This window comes from Parasteatoda tepidariorum, chromosome 4 (genome assembly GCF_982258835.1).
Source record: "Parasteatoda tepidariorum strain Cologne lab strain chromosome 4, Ptep-v5.0, whole genome shotgun sequence".
Taxonomy (NCBI): Eukaryota; Metazoa; Arthropoda; class Arachnida; order Araneae; family Theridiidae; genus Parasteatoda; species Parasteatoda tepidariorum.
The window spans coordinates 37995387-38015311 of NC_141758.1; the positions used below are offsets into that span (position 1 = coordinate 37995387).

The 19925-nt window shown below is 30.9% G+C and overlaps 2 protein-coding genes across 2 annotated transcripts; both read right to left on the minus strand.

Moving 5' to 3' along the window:
• LOC107448341 (astacin-like metalloprotease toxin 5) lies at nucleotides 1-14205 on the minus strand. The gene is made up of 6 exons (XM_016063499.5): nucleotides 13921-14205; nucleotides 11505-11563; nucleotides 8049-8133; nucleotides 6356-6470; nucleotides 3053-3237; nucleotides 1-286 (listed from the first exon to the last, which is right to left on the minus strand). Exons 1-6 carry the CDS (start codon nucleotides 14054-14056, stop codon nucleotides 60-62), a joined length of 807 nt encoding a protein of 268 aa, XP_015918985.1. The 5' UTR covers nucleotides 14057-14205; the 3' UTR covers nucleotides 1-59.
• Nucleotides 14206-17689: 3484 nt separating this feature from the next.
• LOC147810897 (uncharacterized) lies at nucleotides 17690-19417 on the minus strand. The gene has a single exon (XM_087162146.1). It carries the CDS (start codon nucleotides 19415-19417, stop codon nucleotides 17690-17692), a length of 1728 nt encoding a protein of 575 aa, XP_087018272.1.
• Nucleotides 19418-19925: the final 508 nt, after the last annotated feature.

The window sequence follows — 19925 nt, forward strand, 5'->3', positions numbered from 1 at the left end:
TTTTATTCTCATATGATTTTATTTTGCTTTTATAGGAAGTGTAACAAAATTAGCAATATTTAAACTTCGCACTTATACATTTTGTTGACTCTTTTTAAGTCAGATTTTGTCAGCTTCGTTTTGTAGTCGGCATCTAAAAGAGTAATCCCTTCTTGTAAAGGTACCATGGTCTCCTTACCATTTTTGGAAAATGATGTGCTGTCATAAATCATGATTGAGTGGTAATCAAACTTAGTATACAAGATTGCCTCACTTAATGGTACTAATCGAAAGTTGTGTTTTTCCTCTGTAGATAAATAAATAAACAAAATAAGTAAATAAAATAAAACAAATAAATAAAATAAATAAATAATTAATTAAAATAAAATAAAACAATTTTCAAACCAGATAAAAACTTCTTAATCGAAATATTGGCTTCGCCAATTCTAAGTTGTTACATAATTGATTATGAGAAATTTAACCCTTTGAGTACTCTCTGCTCTAAGATAAAAAGATTTCTGACGACTGATTATAACATTAATTTATTGTATTAAGACATTTCAAAATAGTTCATAATCCAAACATTATAACTAACTACTTTATGCAATCCAAAACTGATCCAAACATTTTGTATTTTCAACATAAATTGTTTATTCACCAATAGTTACATTTTAAATTGGGTTCCTCCTCACTGAGTCCCAATGTTTGAGGGGATCGAAATTAAATTACACAGTCACAATAGTTCATTCATGAGAAAAGATATTACTTAAATGTGCTCCTGCAAAATGATTCTTTTATCTTTCTTATTTAGAGTTTTCAGAAATTAAGGATTCATTTTTTTTAAACATTTCTTATCTTTTAAATACTTTTTTTTCTTCCACTTAACTAGAGATTATAATTTAGAATTTTTAGGTTTTTTATTTAATAGGTTTATATACGTACAAATACACTTGTCTGCTCCTTAGAAAATGATACTTAGGGCAGAAAAAAAAAACATATGGTCTTAACGTATTGGATCATAATCGGGAATGTTTTATCGCCTTGTTCCAACCACTCCCTACGTAACAGAAAAATGGGGACACTTAGTATTTACTCGAGTGAATTTTGAAAACACCTCGTTATGAACATGATCATAAATTGCGCGGTAGCTTGTAGAGAGAAACTGGTTGTAGATTTGAAATCCGAAACATGAAAAAATCTGGGATTTTTTCAAAAATCACATAATTCAGAAGAAATAAAATTTATGTATCTACAGAAATTCTACTAAATATGAGAATAGGTCTTTTCGTGCTAATGAGGACGGAGTCCGCAGTGAAATTTGTCCTGGGACCCGTGAAACTTTTTCTTTTAACCTTAGATGTTATCTTCTTCCTCCGCTGCACTGCAGCTTTCGTGGGCCTAGTATAGACTTAGAATTTAGGGGTCTGAGTGTTCAGCCATAACAGGTGAGGTTTCAAACAAGGAACAACAGTTCTTTTTAACCTAAATCGTGTCATCCATCAATAATTCAAATTCTTAATGAAGCTTCTCTTGAATAACAATAAAACGTATAATAAATTTCGAAAGCGGTAAGTAAATTAGGTCCCCGACCCCCCCCCAAATATGGGTATGCTGGAAAAATTTTCATCTTGTCGCCGTGACAGTCTCCCGCACAGCCGGAGGTGGACAGAGAGTATCTGCCACACGCACTGGCCGAGAGGCCCGGCGAAGCCCCTCCGTGGCATTTATTTAAAAACAGGAAAAAACATAGTACTATTTTGGCAACAGCCCGGAGGTTATCGGGCAAAAATACAAAAGTAACAAGTTCCCCTCTAGAATTAAACGTTTTATATGTATAGTTGTGATTATTCCGACTATTAACTATGAGGTTAAAGATTGATGTTTACAATAAAATATATGAAAAAATCAAGAAAAAATTTTTTTTTCTTAAGTTAAAGTTTAAAATTTGTCCAACGGACCCTTATAAATATTTGAAATTTAATAAATTTAACAATAAATTAATGACCTCCTGACCGAAAACTGGTGGTTTAAAAATTTAAAGTTTAAAATACAGGAAAAATAATAAAAAGATTGTAAGGGACAATTGATATAAAAACATTGAATAAAGGTAGCAATCACATTGAGATGCATATATATATAAGTTCAAAATGAAGATAAAACAAAGAAAAATTATAGACATATGAAAAAAAAGGGAAGAGTAAATAATTAGTAAAAAAAAAAAAAATAAAAAAAAAAAACAGTTTAAAAAAAAAAGAGGATGAAATTTTATTTAAAAAAACCGGAAAAAAAGATATAATCTTTTCATCAGCCCACACGATTATATCCGCAAAACAGAGTGTTTTCTGATATTGTATCAATAAACCCGAAGCAAAATATATTGATACAATAGTGTGAGGAGCACTCAAATAATTTTTTAGCAAAAATTACAACAAATAAAATAGGACACAAAAAGTAAAAATAAGTAAAAATAACATGTAAAAACAGAAAATAAAATAAAAGAAAAAGAAAAAATAGTATAAAAAATGGACTATAAAGCGAGTAGCGAAATCAGATCTACTTACATGGACGGGAAATTTTTCAAGAATGATTTAAAAATGTTTTCGCAGAAAGATTGTCAGATTACAAAATATGAAAACAAAAGCGCAAATAGAGTGTATCTAGAGGGTTTTAAAGTGCCGTTCTTACTGCACTGCTGAAGTGATTTGTTATTCTGTGCATTGATTTGTTAGTTACCAAGGATGGGCCCGAAATGGATGTGCGCAAGGTAATATTATACTGGATAATTTTAAAAATTAACCATAAATAGTTTTAGAAAATAGATGTTTATTTAAGAAAAAATAGAAAATAGAAAAACGAAACATAAATTGCCTGTTTTGCAAATAATTTTAGCCACGGATTAATATATATATAAAATATATTACACTATTGTATATATATATATATATATATATATATATATATATATATATATATATATATATATATATATATATATATATATATATATATATATATATATTGAGAGAGAGAGAGATAAAAAAAATGTAAGATGTTATTCAGAAAGGAGTCTTACTTTCATCTACATTCTCTAAGTGGATTCTAAGATATTGATCTCTGTCAATCCTACTGTGTTCATGAAACAATCCAATAGCATGCCCAAGTTCATGGAGAATCGCTCCAAGACGTTGGCATCCATTTGCAAGTGATACGGGTTGAGGTTGATAGTTGGCTGGCTGTCTTCCAACATATGAGGTACATCTGAATTTCACAGAAGAAAAAAATATGTAGGCACAGGCTCAACATTTCGTTAAAGAGTTTTTTTAATCTCGACATAGCTCGAAATGCGTGTTTACAAAAATGGACACTACTTAAAATGCGTGCTAACGAAAATGGACTTTAGTTTAAAAAGCACATTTTCAGTTTTCAACCCAAATTTACTTTGCATGCTCTCTATTACTCATATAAACATTTGGCAAATTCATTGCGGGATTTCGGGATCGAAGATTAACTTTTTGGGTGATGCCATCGTATTTGTCATTTTTAAACGATGAACTGAATCTTGTAACTCCAAACTCCCACAACGTAAATTTATAACTACTGTTATAAATTTATAGTACCCGTTAAAACTGCAGACTTTTAAATTCTTTAAAACTGAAGACTAAATTAATAAATTGTACCAAGTGGATACAAATAGAAGACATCAGTTTATTAATTTATTTAGTTTCCTTAGTTTTTTCATTAAACATTAGAAAGAAGTAACCCTCATAAAAAAATTTGAAAAATGGAATCAAGCGATTTGTTTATTTTCGTAAACACGCGTTTCGAGCTACGTTCAGATTTAAAATCTCACCAACGAACTATTTAAATAAATCGGAAGCCTTACATCCACCTGTTCGAACATCTCACCAACCTACTAGAGTTGCCTGTCATTAATCATATTAATAAGCACTATTTTCTACAAAAACAAAGAATATTTTTGTTATAAAATGTAAAGTTATCACAAAATTATTTAAAAGCATTTCTTCTATGGATGAATTATTAGTAAAAGATCGATTACCAGTATTTGAAAAAAAGTGATAGTATTTGAAAAAATAAAATAAATAAATAAACGTAGGAATACAGATTGCTTGTATCAAGTAGAAAAGGTAAATAATTTTACTCGCTAACAAGACTTACAACAACTTAAAAGGTCAAATTAGAAACGATTATCATCTCTAGATTTAAGTTTTTTAATATTTTAAAAAAAGTTCAATTTAAATATTAAGATATATACCAAATGCAAGAATATTCAGTAATGATCTCGAAAGACGTACATTTTTCGACAACAATAGATAAACAGTCATTATTTCTAAGTAAGCAAATGAACAAAAGAAAATAAAACAACACGAAAAATCACTTGAAATTACAATAATTTTTGAATAAATTTCACCTCTGTAGTTGCATTTCTGTGGGCTGCATAGAAGTCTGCATTGTATTTTTTTATTATAATATTCAATATATTGTTATTGAAATTTTTTCTTCTAAATTTTGCTCCTTTTTTATTTTGACATTTTACGTAAATTTCATATAAACAACCGATTGTTTGATTGGTAAAAAACATAAAATTATTGCTTTTAAAAAAAAATCTTAACTTTTGGAACCCTTACTATCTTTGCATGGAACCCCATTTGGGAACCATGGCTCTAGAGTTATACTTTTAGAATAATCTTTTGAGAAATTCCTTTTGAACACGATGTTATCTATTGTTTTATGTGTTGAGGAATAAGAAAACTTAAAACAGATATAAGGAATGTTTTCAAACTTTGTACGCATTCTTTGTCAGAAGGATATTTTTACATGCTGTACACACTTGGCGAAAGAGAATTAAACATTCCAGAAAGGCAAGGAAAATTTTAAGCAATTTATAAAAAGCGAAAAATAATGTGATAAATATCTCTATATAATATGAAAACATAATGATCAAAAACAGTTTTCCATTGTTGTCGATGCATATATATTATAATATGGGAATATCTAGTTTTCCCTCATTAGTTTCCATATTTTTTATTATCAACGTAAAATTAATAAAGGTCATAAAAGTGCTGTTTTCCTAAAAACTATTTTTGTGTCCCTAATTTAAAGGTACATGTAATATTTATTTTTCCTGATTAGTATTCCTTTCTATTATTACCCTTACATTTTTTATATTTTCCTAAATTAAGAGTTTAAAGCTAAAAGTTATTTCTTTATTTTAACATAATTCTGTGATATTACCTTATTACGCGCATTTTAAGATAAACTTATTTAAATCTGCGCTCTAACATTATTAACCATTTTTTATTTATTATTTTTTTTGGAGCAAATTACATTAATATACTACTAATAATTGTGATAAAATAGATTTGTTAAATGAACAAGAACTTAACGGTCAGTTTCATGCACAATGTAATGCATACATAAATTATATTAAATATATCAGCCTGTTTGGTAAACGATAATATGAAATAATGGTTGCGAAATTACCAAATTTGTTATAACAATATACCTTTAATTTTAAATGTTTTTTTTTAAAAATATAACCGAGAAAAGTTATTTATGTTCATTAATAGATCTGAACAGAATCATAAAGGGAATGGACATGGAAAGTTAAGGCAAAAAGCATAAGACAATAGAAATCTTTTCAGTACATATACACCGAAGAGCCATTACATTATGACCACCCTGCTAATAGCATGTAGGACCACCTTTAGCCCTCAAAACTGCTAGCACCCGCTGTGGCATTGATTCCACAAGGTGCTGATAGGTAGTCAGAGGTATCTGGTACCAAGCGCTCACCAACTGGTCCTGCAATTCCCTCACATTGCGAGGGGGTGAGCGTGGCAGCACGAATTTGGTTTTCCAAGTAGGACCACAAATGCTCTATTGGATTAACGTCAGGTGAATTTGGGGGCCAAGACATGACTTGAAAGTCACTAGAATGTTCCTCGAACCAATCCATGATGATTCGACCCTTATGACATGGTGCATTATCCTGTTAGTAAACACCATCCCCCGCAGGAAAAACTGTTGCCATGAATGGGTGAACCTGGTCTGCAACTATGTTCAAGTAGCTTACAGTCGTCAGGGATTGTTCTATGAGGATTATGGGTCCTAATGTGCCCCATGAAAACATTGTTCCTCGGCGAGCCCATTGCTATACATGGAGGGTGGTCATAATGTAATGGCTCTTCGGTGTATTTTCAAAACTGCAACTTTTCATCTGTGCGTATGAGAATATTTTCAACTATACGTCGAAAAAATTTATTTTATGCCCAAAAACAACAGTTACTGCGAAGCAATCATCGGGGTTGGTGAGCGGCAGTGAACAGGGGGGCTGAGCCCCTTAGTATATATTTACCCAGTTCCGTTATGTATCTTAATGTAATCCCGTTCAGTAGTTCTCGCAACAAACTCCAGACAGGTGTTTTCATGATAATAAGCGAAAGCTGCAAAAATGTTTCTTCGCTTTTCGGCTGCAAGAGTGAAATAACGTCAATAAAGATATAAAAATTGGAAAAAAAACTTAACATATATAAATAAGTATTTAAGCAATTACTCCGATGCACTGACTTCAAAGAATATATTGCATAGGGCAGTATAAATATTTATAAGGCCGTGTATATACGCCGTATAAGGCCTCATACGGCATAAGACTGTGACGTATTTAAACCGATGCATTTAACTATTGTAAACATAATTAAACTATTTCCAAAATCATTTCAAAATTAAAATACATTCCTTCATTTCAGGCTGCGTCAAAAGTAGAAATAGGTAATACTAAAAAGGACATCTTGAGCCGTTAAAAAAAAGTATTTTTATTCAGTGAAAATACGTTTTTGTATCCGATTTCCTTAACTTAAAATGATATCTGCACTAATGAATTGATATATTGGAGGTCACCCTCTTGAACCATTAAGATATAGTCTTAGTTCGTGAAAATCCGATCATTAGTTCAAAAGTTATTCCGTTCAGGGACTTTACATAATCCCTTAATTCTTTTCTAAAGATACGTACAGGCTTTGCGAAAATGAACTCCTATAATTACACGCATTGCATAGAATCTTAGGCCCTAGTTAAAATTTCCGAGTTTTAAACAAGAGCGCCAATTAAATTTGTTTAATAACTAGTAAAAAAGTGCCATATATGATTACAAAAAAGGCTGACTTTCGGTTGTAAAATTCCCATCTTCCTTCCACCCTGAGTAAAAATATAAAATTAAAGGATATTATTTTTTTACTCTGTGAATTTATGCTGGTAGACTACACCAAGTTAACTGTTATTTTTCTTGTAACGTAATACTTTAATATAAGACAAAAGTAAAATCTAATATATATAATTCTCTTACGTGGCTCCCAAATTTTGGCTGTATTTCTTTTCAGCCGGTGGCAACGTTTGCTTTGTTTTGTTTACGTTACTATTTCTCTTACACGGCGACAAAAAAAAGTCTCATTACAACTCTCCGAATGGCAAAGCTAGAAAATCGAAAAATGATTGCCGCTAAAAATGTCACATGCCAGATCTAGCTGAGGTGGCTCAACATATAGCGCCTTTAAGAACGGAAACTGAAATAACCAGAGAGAATCAGCTACGGCAATCTCATACTATTAAGCTAGGCAGAAGTGAGTAGTCTCTGTCGATAGATCTCTATTTTAGTATTTTGTCGAAAGCGCTTTTTTTTTCGAATTTATATGTTACGAATTTATTTGACGATTTTTGATTTATATCACGAATTATACTATAGCACATTTCTAATAGGTTTAACGAATTACATGTCATTTATTTGAATTCAAATTTATTTTAATGACTTAGTATTTACTAAAAAGATGTATTTTTAAAAAAAAAAAAAAAAAAGTTTTTATATGGATTTGAATGATTGTTTTGAATTCTTAGAATTTTGTGCATTTGCAATGCACTTAAGTTAGTAGCGAGCGAAGCGAGCTTGGCTTGCGAAGCAAACCATATAAGATTGCGTAGCAATTTTCGGGGGTTGGCGAGCGGAGGGCGCAGCCCACTAGTAATAAAAATAACACTAAATAAAAACTAATAGTTACCATCAATGTCACTGCTAATAACATACGGTACAACAGCATTAGGCCACCTGTAACTTTTTTCTCGTCTAGCATTTCTGTCTTCCGCCTAAAAAAAAATCCGTACTATAAATGGCGAAGCATCTGATATATATGGGTCATTCTCACGAAAACTGTCATTTTTCAGTTCATAAAATCCCAAAAAAGTAAAGTGAATAAAAAGCTCTGAAACTTTCTATATTAATAGAAATATGTAATGGCATTATAAAGAAAGTATATATCCTATAAATTATACTTAATATTTAAATTAATTAATTTTTTAAATAATTAATTTATAATTAATTAATTTATAATAATTAATAATTAATTAATTAATTTAATAAATAAATTAATTTAATAAATAAATTAATTTAATAAATAAATTAATTTAATAAATTAATTTATTAATTTTTTAATTTATTTTTCAAATTAATTGATAAGTAAATTAATTATTTTCACTATTTAAAAAGTGAGGGAATGACACTAATAGTGAGGGAATGATATTTTCTTTTAATATATGTTTTTATCTAAGTTACATCTACCTAAAGTTTGAAAATGATAACATATTAAGTATATCTAATATTTATTATAATTTAGTCTTATATATTTAATAGTTTTTACAGGTTTGGGAAATAAAATTGGCTGGCACGATGGAACAAAAAAAAATTTGATAATATACTCATCTTGAATCATTCCCTCACTTCAGCGTCATTCCCTCACTTTATACACTAATGAGGGAATGACGAATTCAATAAAATTTAAAAATAACAGTTAGGCCTAATTAATTTCTGAAGTCAATCACATACAATTATATTCATACAAGAAAGCAACATATAATTATCCACTTTCTCGATGAAGTTGTATTTTATTTTACTCTAAAAAATGACATGAGGGAATGACAAATGTAAAAAAATTTACCTGGTTTGATTCATTCAAATTCATTCCACAGCGAAGCTTCTTTAAGTTGAAAATGGAAACATACTGCAATTTTGTTCTATGATGCCAGTTGTTAACTTCTGAAGTTTTTATTAAAATATTTTTATTCTAAGAAGATTGCAGGGGCTAAGAACATTGTTGTGAGGGAATGACGCGAAACACTGGGGACAAAGTTTAAAATAGTGCTGTGTTAATATTTTTATCAGAAATTAAATATAAAATTGATTTTCTGAATTCTATATTTCAGTATTCTGAAATAAAAAATACGAATTTGTAAAAAAAAAAAAAAATTTTATTGCAGAAGCAATTTTTTTCTTTTTTTAAATCAGCAGTGGGGACAAGTGAGGGAATGACATATTGGTATATTTTAATTACCTAAAATAAATAAAAAATAAAAATTGATAATTTTATTTTTATTCTTTTGTTAGCTTGCATTCCGAAGGATACTTTCCCTGAATTTTTTTTTTTTTCGTAAGCTTTAAAACAAACATAAAATATACTGGGGACATGAAAATGACTGTTTTTGTGAGAATGACCCGTATATATACAACACTGGAGTTGAATTATCAGAATGAAGTCAGTAACTTTAAACCTAATCTAAACCACGGAGTTAAGCCAAGCTGCATTGCAGAAGCGAAGTTTAAGGAAAAACCCGATTCCGAAACCAAATCTGAGGAAGGTTTAAACCAGGCAGATCACTGTCAAGTCACTTCTTCTGTTTAAAATCGAAGTACGCTTTTCTTGCTTTCGTGGATGCTTTGATGTGCATTGTTTTAACAGTTATATATTATAAATACGTTCGAATATATGAGAAATCTTAACACAATTGTTAGAAGTAAACATCGTAAAACTTTTTTTGGATCTTCTATAGTGTTTATAAAATCTTATGAAAAAATGCATCTTTTGGATCTCCGAGATTTGTATTGAATTGACAGTATACTATTCAATAATTCCTGAAAATAAACATTGAGATAATTAAATATATCACTTGCTGGATGGGGCTTTCATTTGAGTGATCGTCATTTGAGTGAATCATTTTGAGTGATTGTGCTTATTGTATTCAACCACTCGAGAGTTTGACCTTTTCGGAATGATTAAATGTAAGAGATACGAAATTACAAATTTAAGGATTAAATGAAGTATGATGTTTTTTTAATTAAAAATCATGAATGTTTGGATAGACCAATTACTGATTTTAATATAGTGCTATTCTTAATAAAAAGTATGGGATTCTTTATATGTTGACATTATATTACTATTTACTTAATTTCATAGTATCAAACATTGATTACATTTTTTAATGGAGGGGAGTTTCCTTTATTTCTAAAATTTCTTTTTTCTTAATATATGTTTTTTGTTAGCAGTCAACAGATTTTCAAAGAACAAGCAATAAATTGTCTTTTCATGATTTGTTTTCTACATCCTTCTAAAGTATTACAAAACATAACTTTGTAAAATTTTCTAAATTAGAGAACAGCAACTTCAAGCCAGGTATAAAAGTTACTGTGCAGGTTATAGTAAATTTTAACAATATTAATGCTAGTTACTAGGAGTTGAAAAAAAAATTTATTTTGGAGATACAAATTTCACAACCACTTTTCATTTATTTTACTGATGGTGATGAAGTTTTAATGTGAATTGGTCAAAACATTTTTTTCATTTCAACAAAATTACAAAAAAAGATAAGTGAAAATTAATTTGTTAAAGGCTATATTTGTGTTTTCGGAATATAAATTGGAAAGTTATTTACTTAATTTAAATTATTGTTTGCATGTTTTTTGCACAGCTTAAATAGACTGTTTCACCTTTCTATAATTGTTAAATATCACAGCTTCGATTATGTATTTTTCATGGACTTAATTTGAAGTTTAGTTCCGTTGCAGAGTTTCGGAGCATTTTAATTTCGTAACGAAATGAAAGGAAAATTAAAAGTCACATTTTAGAGTGGCATACCAGATGGATACTGAGGGTTGAGAAATTCTACAGAATAATTTACTGTATTTTCAAAGTCGAACTTGAAGACATATGATTTGCATAGTTAATTATTTCAACAGTAAGTTATAACTTCAGATGCTGCCTTATCGTTTTGGGGTGTTAGAATTGCTCTCTCGCTGAGCTAAGACATACCTTTTCCCCATTTATTCTTAAATTTGAGCTAAACTTATTCCGAAAGATCTTTTTAAATCGGATATTTTCAGATAACACTAGCCTTTTACCTAAATCATATTCACATTAACCAACATTCAGTAAAAGTTCATTAAAAAAGTAACCCGCCTATATATCCTTATTCTAAGTATACGCTGAATTTTAATAAAATAAACGAGTGAAAGGCCTTTTATATTTTCAATCGATTAGGGGGGGGGGGGAAATCATTTTTTGGTGGTCATTTTTTTCTTCAAGGTTTTAAATATTTTTTTATTTTATGGTAGGAACTGAGAAAAAGTTATTTGGACTCATAAAAAATAGAAAAAAAGAATTGGAATAACACTATCGAAGTCTACTTACGAGCATTCTATCAATTCCAAGCATATCTCCATCAAATACATCTGGATTTTTCATGGCTTCTGTTGCAAATAAAAAATATAAAATTTAAACAAATTTATGAAAGTTTATTTTCATTATTGCAAGATTTTTAATCATCAAATGAATTAATTTTTTTAAAAGTATGATTTCATTTAATTATTTTTGATCTTAACTTTAAGTATGAGGGGATAAACAATTTTTATGTTAACTGTGCTGTAACTGTATAATTTCTACAGATAAATTTGTTTAATTCAGAAAAATATTCAGAGTACAAAATAACTAATAAACTTTTGACACTCTGAATGGATATGTAAGCTTTTGGTTCATTGATTGAATATGCTAGGTATTCTAGAATTTCGATCTATAGATTGGATATAATGGACATAAAAGTATATCAAGTTCTCAATTTGTAAGAATTAAAAGACAAAATTTTTTAAATACGTACATTAAATTATGCGAACATTTTTTAAATCGGAAGTCATTAGAAATTATACCTTTATTATACCGACAAATATTTTGTTACATTCACTCTTTTATGTTAGATTTATTAAAAAAATTTTATTTTAACTGTATTTAAGTTAATCACTAATCATAGTTAATATTCCTTCGGTTAGAGTAGACTGAAAATACTAATCATTAGGTCAAGTGCAAGGCAATAGGTCAAATCGGATCTATACATTAAATGCCAATCCTATCAATAGATTGAAGCCGATGACCAATACATAGACTAATAATGTGTAATAACGTCTCATTAGAAATGATTGTCCTCTTATACCTATAATTTTTTTTCTTTCATTTACTCGGATATGTTAGATTTAAGTAAAAAATTTTCTTATTATATTAATATTAGTCACTAATCGTAGTTAATATTCTTTCAGCTAGAACTGGCTGAATATGCTAATCAATAGGTCAGATGTTACAAGCAATAAATTAAATCCGATCTATACATTAAATGCCTATTTAAACGATAAATTAAAGCCGATGGTCAATATATAAACTAATAATGTGTTATATCATCTCACTTGAAATGATTGCTCTGTTATACCTATAAATATTTCCTCCCATTTACTGTGTTATAAAAAAATAATCCTTTTTTACCATACTAATGTTAGTCACTATATTAATGTTAGTCACGATCACTAATCATAGTTAATCTTCCTTCAGTTATAACTGACTGAAAATGTCAATCAGTAGATTAAATACCATTCTGTTGAATTACTTGAAGCCAATAATTACTAAACTGAAAAAATTACTAGATAGTACAAACAAAAGTTTATTTTTTGCAGAAAAAATTTCAAAAGATAAATACAGTTTTTTTCTGTTTTGAATAGCTACACACGCGCTGCGAAAAAACAAATTCCAATTCAAATAGTCTAAAGAAACTCAAGTGATAAAATATTGCTCGATTTTTTTTAATTCTAAGGTACGCAATTTTTTATATCATTTTAAAGAATACAATTTTGGGAATGAAATTAATTGGAATGAAATTGGTGAAATTGCTACTGAGAGATGGAATTTTTAAAATACAACTTTTTTGAAATTCGATTACTCAGGAACTATTAGACCGATTTCACTCAAATTTTGTATTTCGAATTTTAAAATTATATTCCTTAAAACGATTCAAAAAATTTTGTACCTTACAATTCAAAATTAAAAAATGGTAAACATTTACTAAAAAAATTTTTTTGCATTTTATTATCTTTCGCTAAATGAAATTTATAATTGTTAGCAAAAAACTTTAAATTCATGTAAGAAGTTCTCGAGACATTTAAAAATACGAAAAAGTGAAATTAACATTAAGGGGTTCAAACTTTGCATTGCTCTCCTGACCAAACTCTTGGGACCATATTTCCCAGATTGCGGCTCTCCCCCCCCCCCATATTTTAGGGGTCAGAAATCAGAATAAGTGGAAAAAAGGGTACGTTTATTCGGAGAAAGTTCGTTTTTGTGTCTGATTTCGTAGCTTAAAATATAATCCATTCTAATTAATTAGCATAGTTGAAGTCACCCCTTCGAACCATGAAGAATGTGTCCTGGAACGCAAAGATCTGGTAATTATATCAAAAGTTAATCAGGGTGGTCCGTTTTTTATTGTGAGAACTGTACATTTCTTTAGCATTTTAGAGCTTTATGTATTTTCTTAAACACGCATTTCTAGCTTAATCAATCCTTTAAACACGCGTTTTAAGCTGTTTCCATTTTCTTAAACACGCATTTTAAGCTCAGCCTATTTTTTAAACACGCATTTTAAGTTGTGTCCAGTTTCTTAAACACGCATTTCGAGCTCTTTCCAAAATGAAACGCTCATCGATAATTACCTTAAGTGAGTTTCTCACATTAATAATTTGTTGATTGCATTAATGCTTAAGAGAAATTTTTATACTGAAACAAAACTTACCTTTTCTCACAGTCTGAAACGTTTTAACTGCACCATCGTTATGTTCTTCTGGAAACGGAAGAGCAAAAGCAGTGGTCAAAATGACTAGGAAGTAAAAGGCTTGCATGGTGGACAATTGAATTGTGTATGAAACCATACTACAGATTCTAACATGCAAATTCTGAAAAGTCCCTGTTTAAATACTATTTGTAATCCGATTAACATCTGAACTTTGGGAAGTAGCATCTGTTTTGGAGGACTCAATTTCACAAGATTTTTTTCTTGAATGGAATATTTTAAGGTCCCGAGATTAATGTGATAATCAATCTTAAAGAGGATGGCTTATCACAATAAAAGATTAGTTTTATTTACATTTTTAAATGATCACTGATCGCAAAGAAAAATTATTTTATCGAAAAAGCACTCGATTTTACAAGCGTGATTATTTTATCATAAAAGACCTTTGAAATATTAAATTATTTGGAATGAAAGTAAGTATTTTTTTTTTAATCAAATAAAATATATAAGATAAAAATTATCAACCAATCAAAAAAATTAAAAATATGCAATTGTGTCGAAACGTGTTAAAAACTGTTGAATGCAGAATTATTTATTGGGGTTCTGTGAATGAAGTGAAATTGACTATGAAGAAATTGGTTCTAAAGGATTTTTTAATTTAACTTTCATAACTCAAATGTAGAACAATAAAATAGTATGTTCAAAACAACTCAGTGCGTAGTTAAGTTTTTTTTTCTTCTAATTTTTATTTATTATTCTTCTGTTTAAATTTGACCAAAACAATTCTTTTTCTCAATTATACTTAGAAAAATCCATTCGAAATTTCTTACTAAATACTAAGAGCCAGCCTACGAAACCCGCGCAAGGCATGATTGTTTCTCTCAGTGTGTTTTCTTCTATTGTGTATGATGTGTGCATGTGGCCCAGCCCTTGACATAAACATTTAGAAGAGATGGTAAGAGATGTTTATGTCAGTGAACGGGTATGTAGGGCAGTATGGCGTAGGTAATGTTGCTCGCTTCCGTGACTTTGGTCACAATGTGCTCACCAGGCAATGCAAAATGAGCAACACCTCCGGCATCTTCCACGACGAAAAACAATAAATTCAGTGCCTGACATTTACAAAAACATGAAATATGATTACATGAAATATGATTCATACATGAAATATGATTTGAAAGTTAAGCCTTTTTCAATTTTACATGAATAGCTTGTTGTTGTTGTTGTTAATTAACGTCGCACTAGAGCTGCACAATGGGCTATTAGCGACGGTCTGGGAAACATCCCGGAGGATGATCCGAAGACATGCCATCACAATTTTGATCCTCTGCGGAGGGGATGGCAGCCCCGCTTCGGTAGCCCGACGACCTGCGCGCGAAGTCGAGCACTTTACGGTAGCACAGTTTAACGAGGACCAATACCGCACACCCTCGGTCCCTTCGCAGACTGATCCAAGTGGGTCACCCACCCGCACACTGACCGCAGCCAGTGATGCTTGACTTCGGTGATCTGATGAGAACCGTGTCTTAACGATCAGTCCACTGCGGGACTACATGAATAGCAAATGAATCATTTATATTGTGTGGAAGACAGTCTACGGTCTTGTATAAGTTTGGGTACGTTGACAATGGATCCTTTTATCCCTAACTGGTGATCAACACCCAGTTCTCGTACCTGCATGAAAGGGGTTCGGAGAGTCACCATTCGCACTTCGGTAGGGTTCAATTCTCTCAACCACTTTGGTACTTTTGTGAGGGACGGGCTTCATGCTTGCGTTTGCGAGCGGAATCCTTTCGTTTCTTCGTTTGTGTGTAACGCTTAAGGTATTCCCGTCTAAGTTCTTTGGCTTTGGCTTTTCCAGCCTCTGTAAGGTTAGGCCTTGGCATGGTTTTTCGCTTGCTTCAACTCTAGCTTTTGGGGCCGTGTCAATCAGTTTGGACCCTCTTTATTTGGGATATTCACCTCAATTAGTATTGAAAACGATCTAGTTTGAACTGTAGGTTAGAATTTATGATTCTTAATTAAAACAATAAATACAAAAGTGAAAAGAAGAATTCTAAAAAAATTATCAAACAGCAGCGGTCGCCATAGCAACGCATGCGCATTGTTTACTATTACTCTTGATTATTGTAGCCCTGGATTATTGTAGTTGAAAAGTGCGGACACCATGAAATTCAAACCAAGACCCATTTTGCCAATGGGAAATAAATCCTAAAAATTTTATTGACAATTATCTCAAGATGAAATAAAATGTATATTTATTTCATGTATTTAGTTAATGTAGTTTGTTACACAAATTTTTAATAAAAAATAAGTAAGCAAAGTTAATAAAAACAAAAAATAAATATGATAGCATTTTGCCATCCGTCAAAAGTTCTTTTTTTTATTATCTTTTATATAATGGAATATGGCAGCTTATTAGATTTTCTAAAACATTAATATTTCAAGCCCCAAGGTTGCAAAAACTGCATCAATTGATATTTGTTCTCTTGTTGTCCAATAGGTTGGATTGGTTTTCTATTTAAATTCTTTTCCTGCATCAGCATTGATATTTATAATTATATCGCCGACTAAGACAATAATTATAAATTATTTAATCATGAAAAACATATAACATGCTTAAACCCCTTAACAGTGACAAATATTTCAGAAAAGTGGACCAAAAATGGAAAATTTTTAAACCTTCTACATAATTTCTCCTTCATTAATTTGCCCAATCCACATTTCTATTTTTTTCTCATTCATTAAAAATACTGTAAAACGTTTTATAAATTTGAAGTCATTCTGTAAATTTACATCTTAAATAAACAATGCTTTAAATGGGTCAGCTCTTCAGCTCTTACCTTTTCAGCATTTGCAATCAGAATTATCCTTCTGTTCCGAGTCTTTTAAGTTTTCTTGAGTAAATTAAAGCATTGGTAACAAAAGCACTGGTAAAGCAGTACACAAAGAGAGTTTTGCAATTTTAGCAATTTATTTTCAATTTAGACTTTATTTTTTTAAACTTCGTTACTATTGTTTTATATTGATAGTTACTTCTTACTGATAAAGCTTGAAATTGGTTAAAGAAAGACATTCAATTTTTCCTCTCAATTTCAATGACGAAACCTCTTAAGTTTTTTGTCTCATTAACAAAGAAAGAAATATTTGTTCAACATTCTCTTTAATATTTATATTCAAAGAAGAAAAATGCCTCTCCTACTTTCACTGCTAAAAAAATAAAAATATATAAATAGTTTGCATAGAAACTTTACCCATGTTAATGATAACTGTTCATGACTATCACTTAAAATAATCTCATAGTTAGGACTGGGCGATATAAAAAATTTTATATCGTGATGCATCGTCAGTTTTGCATCGCGATATAGTGATGTATCGCGATATAGTGTTTTTGAAATTCATATACTTGTAAGGCGCAGTGATTCGAATTCAACAATAATTCGACAATAATTACACAAATTGTAATAATAAAAAGGATTTTATTTCATTGTGGTTCAGTGGTTAAATCCAAACTGAAACTTAAGAAGAGAAGAAAAAATAATAAGAAAAATTGTTTGCGCTCAGCGCCATCTGTTATTATAAATCCTCAACACTCCCCACTTGAACTCCTCCGAGTTCACTAAAATTTTAAACATAAAAATTAGACAAAAATAACATAAACATATTTAAAAAAATAATATTTAAATGCAAATAAATTTGAAATGAGATGCAAATATTCACTTGAAAGAAAATAAAAAAAAACATAAACTATTAAAGTTTATCATTGTTCATTTCAGTCATTGAGTTCTAAAGGATAAATAAGTTGTACTGGGCGTTTATATTCGCCGTTGGATTTGCGAATAAGGCAAGATCTTACAAGTCCATCACGCCCTTGAAATACTTTTGTTATAATACCTATGTCCCATAATAGTTTTGATTTTGTGGTGCCCTCCATCAAAACCACATCTCCCACTTTCAAACATTTTGTGAAGTTAGGAGAAGTAAAGTTGTGTGCAGATCTCAAATTAAACAAATAGCGCTCCTTCCAGCGCTTCCATAAATTAGCCAATAATGTAGCTTGGTATTCTTTTCTTTTTATAAGAATCTTTTTGGTGGATTCTCTATGGATGGTATCTATGAAATGGGCTGGATACTCTGCCTTTTCTTTACCAGGGGTTAAAAACTGTGATGGGGTAAGAATTTCCGGTTCACCAATTTCGTTAGTGACGTAGGACAAGGGTCGAAGATTAACGATGGTTTCGATTTCAGTCAATATAGTGGTCATCTCTTCAAAATTTAAGAGAGCTTTTCGAAGTATTTTCTTTAGAGGCTCTTTGACACTTTTTACCAATCTTTCATAAAATCCTCCCCACCAAGGGGCCAGTTGGACGATGAATTTCCAGGATATTCTTTTAGCAGCAAGAAAGTTTTTGAATTCGGAATTTTCCAAAATATTAAATAATCTCTGAAGCTCTTTATCAGTACATTTAAAAGTCTTGGCGTTGTCGGAGTAGATTGTATGACAACCACCTCTTCTAGAGAGAAATCTTCTGAATGCGAGCAGAAAAGTCGAAGTAGACATGTCTGTGACTAATTCAAGATGTATTGCTCTCGTGATTGCACAAGTGAACAAGGCTATGTATGATTTCTTTATTCCATTTTCACCCTTGATGTAGATTGGACCGGCAAAATCAATTCCGCATACGGTAAAAGCAGGAGTTTCACTAATTCGATCTTTTGGAAGCTGTCCAGTCATTTGGGTAGAAGGCTTGGCTGTGTATCTGCGACAAATCAAACATTTCGAGACAACCTTTTTTACTAATTGTCTTCCTTTAGGCACCCAAAATCTTCTTCGAATTTGTACTAGAGTGCTCTCTACTCTAGAATGAAATACATTTTCGTGTTCTCGCTTGACAAGCAACTCTGCAAATTTAGACTGTCTTGGTATGATTATAGGCTTTTTCTCATCAAAAGAATAATCTCCTTCGCCCAATCTTCCTGTAATTCTCAGGATACCTTTTTCATCAAGATAAGGAGCTAAATTGTAAATAGTAGAATAAGCTGGAATAGGCAAACTAGATTGGAGAGTTCGTATCTCACTTTCGAAGAATTTTGCTTGAGTAAGCTTTACTAGTATATCTTCAGAATTTCGGAGCTCTTCTGCAGTCAGAGTGTCCATATTCGGCTTAACTTTCTTTAAACAGTTCAAATATCGCACTACCCACGCTATGATTCTAACAACTTTTTCGAGGTTGCTAAAGTTAGCGATATTTATCAAGTCAAGTTCTTCACCATCTACACATTTCATAACGGTGACTTCATTTTTACGATACTCAATTTGTTCATCATTTTCTTTGAAGAGTTTCAATTCTGGCCACATTTCGGTCGGAAGGGACAACCAAGGTGGCCCCTTCCACCAAATGTCGGAATTCTTCAATATACTCATGGAAGCACCTCTACTAATAAGATCGGCAGGATTGTCAATTACGGGGCAGTGGAACCAGTCCTGACCTAGGTACATGTCCAAAGCTTGGAGAAAAGAAAGAAAAAAAAGTGGAACCAGTCCTTAGGTTGAGTAATCTCTTGAATTTCTTCCAATCGGTTACGCACAAATTGTTTAAAACGAATGGCAGGAGCTTTTATCCAACAAGACACAATAGAGGAATCGCACCAAAAGAAACTGTCACACGGAATTTTTATGGCTCTAGTAATAGTTCGAAATAATCTAGCAGAGAGGAGGGCACCTAGTAGCTCAAGTCGTGGTAATGTAATCATTTTGAGGGGCGCAATTCTACTTTTAGCTGAAACAAAACATGTAGAAATATGCCCATCACTAGTTTCTGATCTGATATAGGCAACTGTACCATAACCCTTTAAGCTGGCGTCAGAGAAGATATGTAACTGTGAACTTATAATTTCTTTGTTACCTGCTTCGAAAAAATAATAACGCGGTATTTTCAAATCATTAAGTTCACCGAATTGTTTACATATTTCGCGCCACTGATTTTCCATATCTAAGGGTAGCTCTT

What these genes read in the sequence shown, in the direction of transcription:
- LOC107448341 (XM_016063499.5), bottom strand. Translation starts at nt 14,056, where the DNA reads ATGGTTTCATACACAATTCAATTGTCCACCATGCAAGCCTTTTACTTC. An exon ending in GTTTCAGACTGTGAGAAAAG is followed by an intron (nt 11,564 to 13,920) that starts GTAAGTTTTGTT and finishes TATTTGCAACAG; the next exon opens with AAGCCATGAAAAATCCAGAT. An exon ending in CTTAGAGAATGTAGATGAAA is followed by an intron (nt 287 to 3,052) that starts GTAAGACTCCTT and finishes ATTTATCTACAG; the next exon opens with AGGAAAAACACAACTTTCGA.
- LOC147810897 (XM_087162146.1), bottom strand. Translation starts at nt 19,417, where the DNA reads ATGTACCTAGGTCAGGACTGGTTCCACTGCCCCGTAATTGACAATCCT.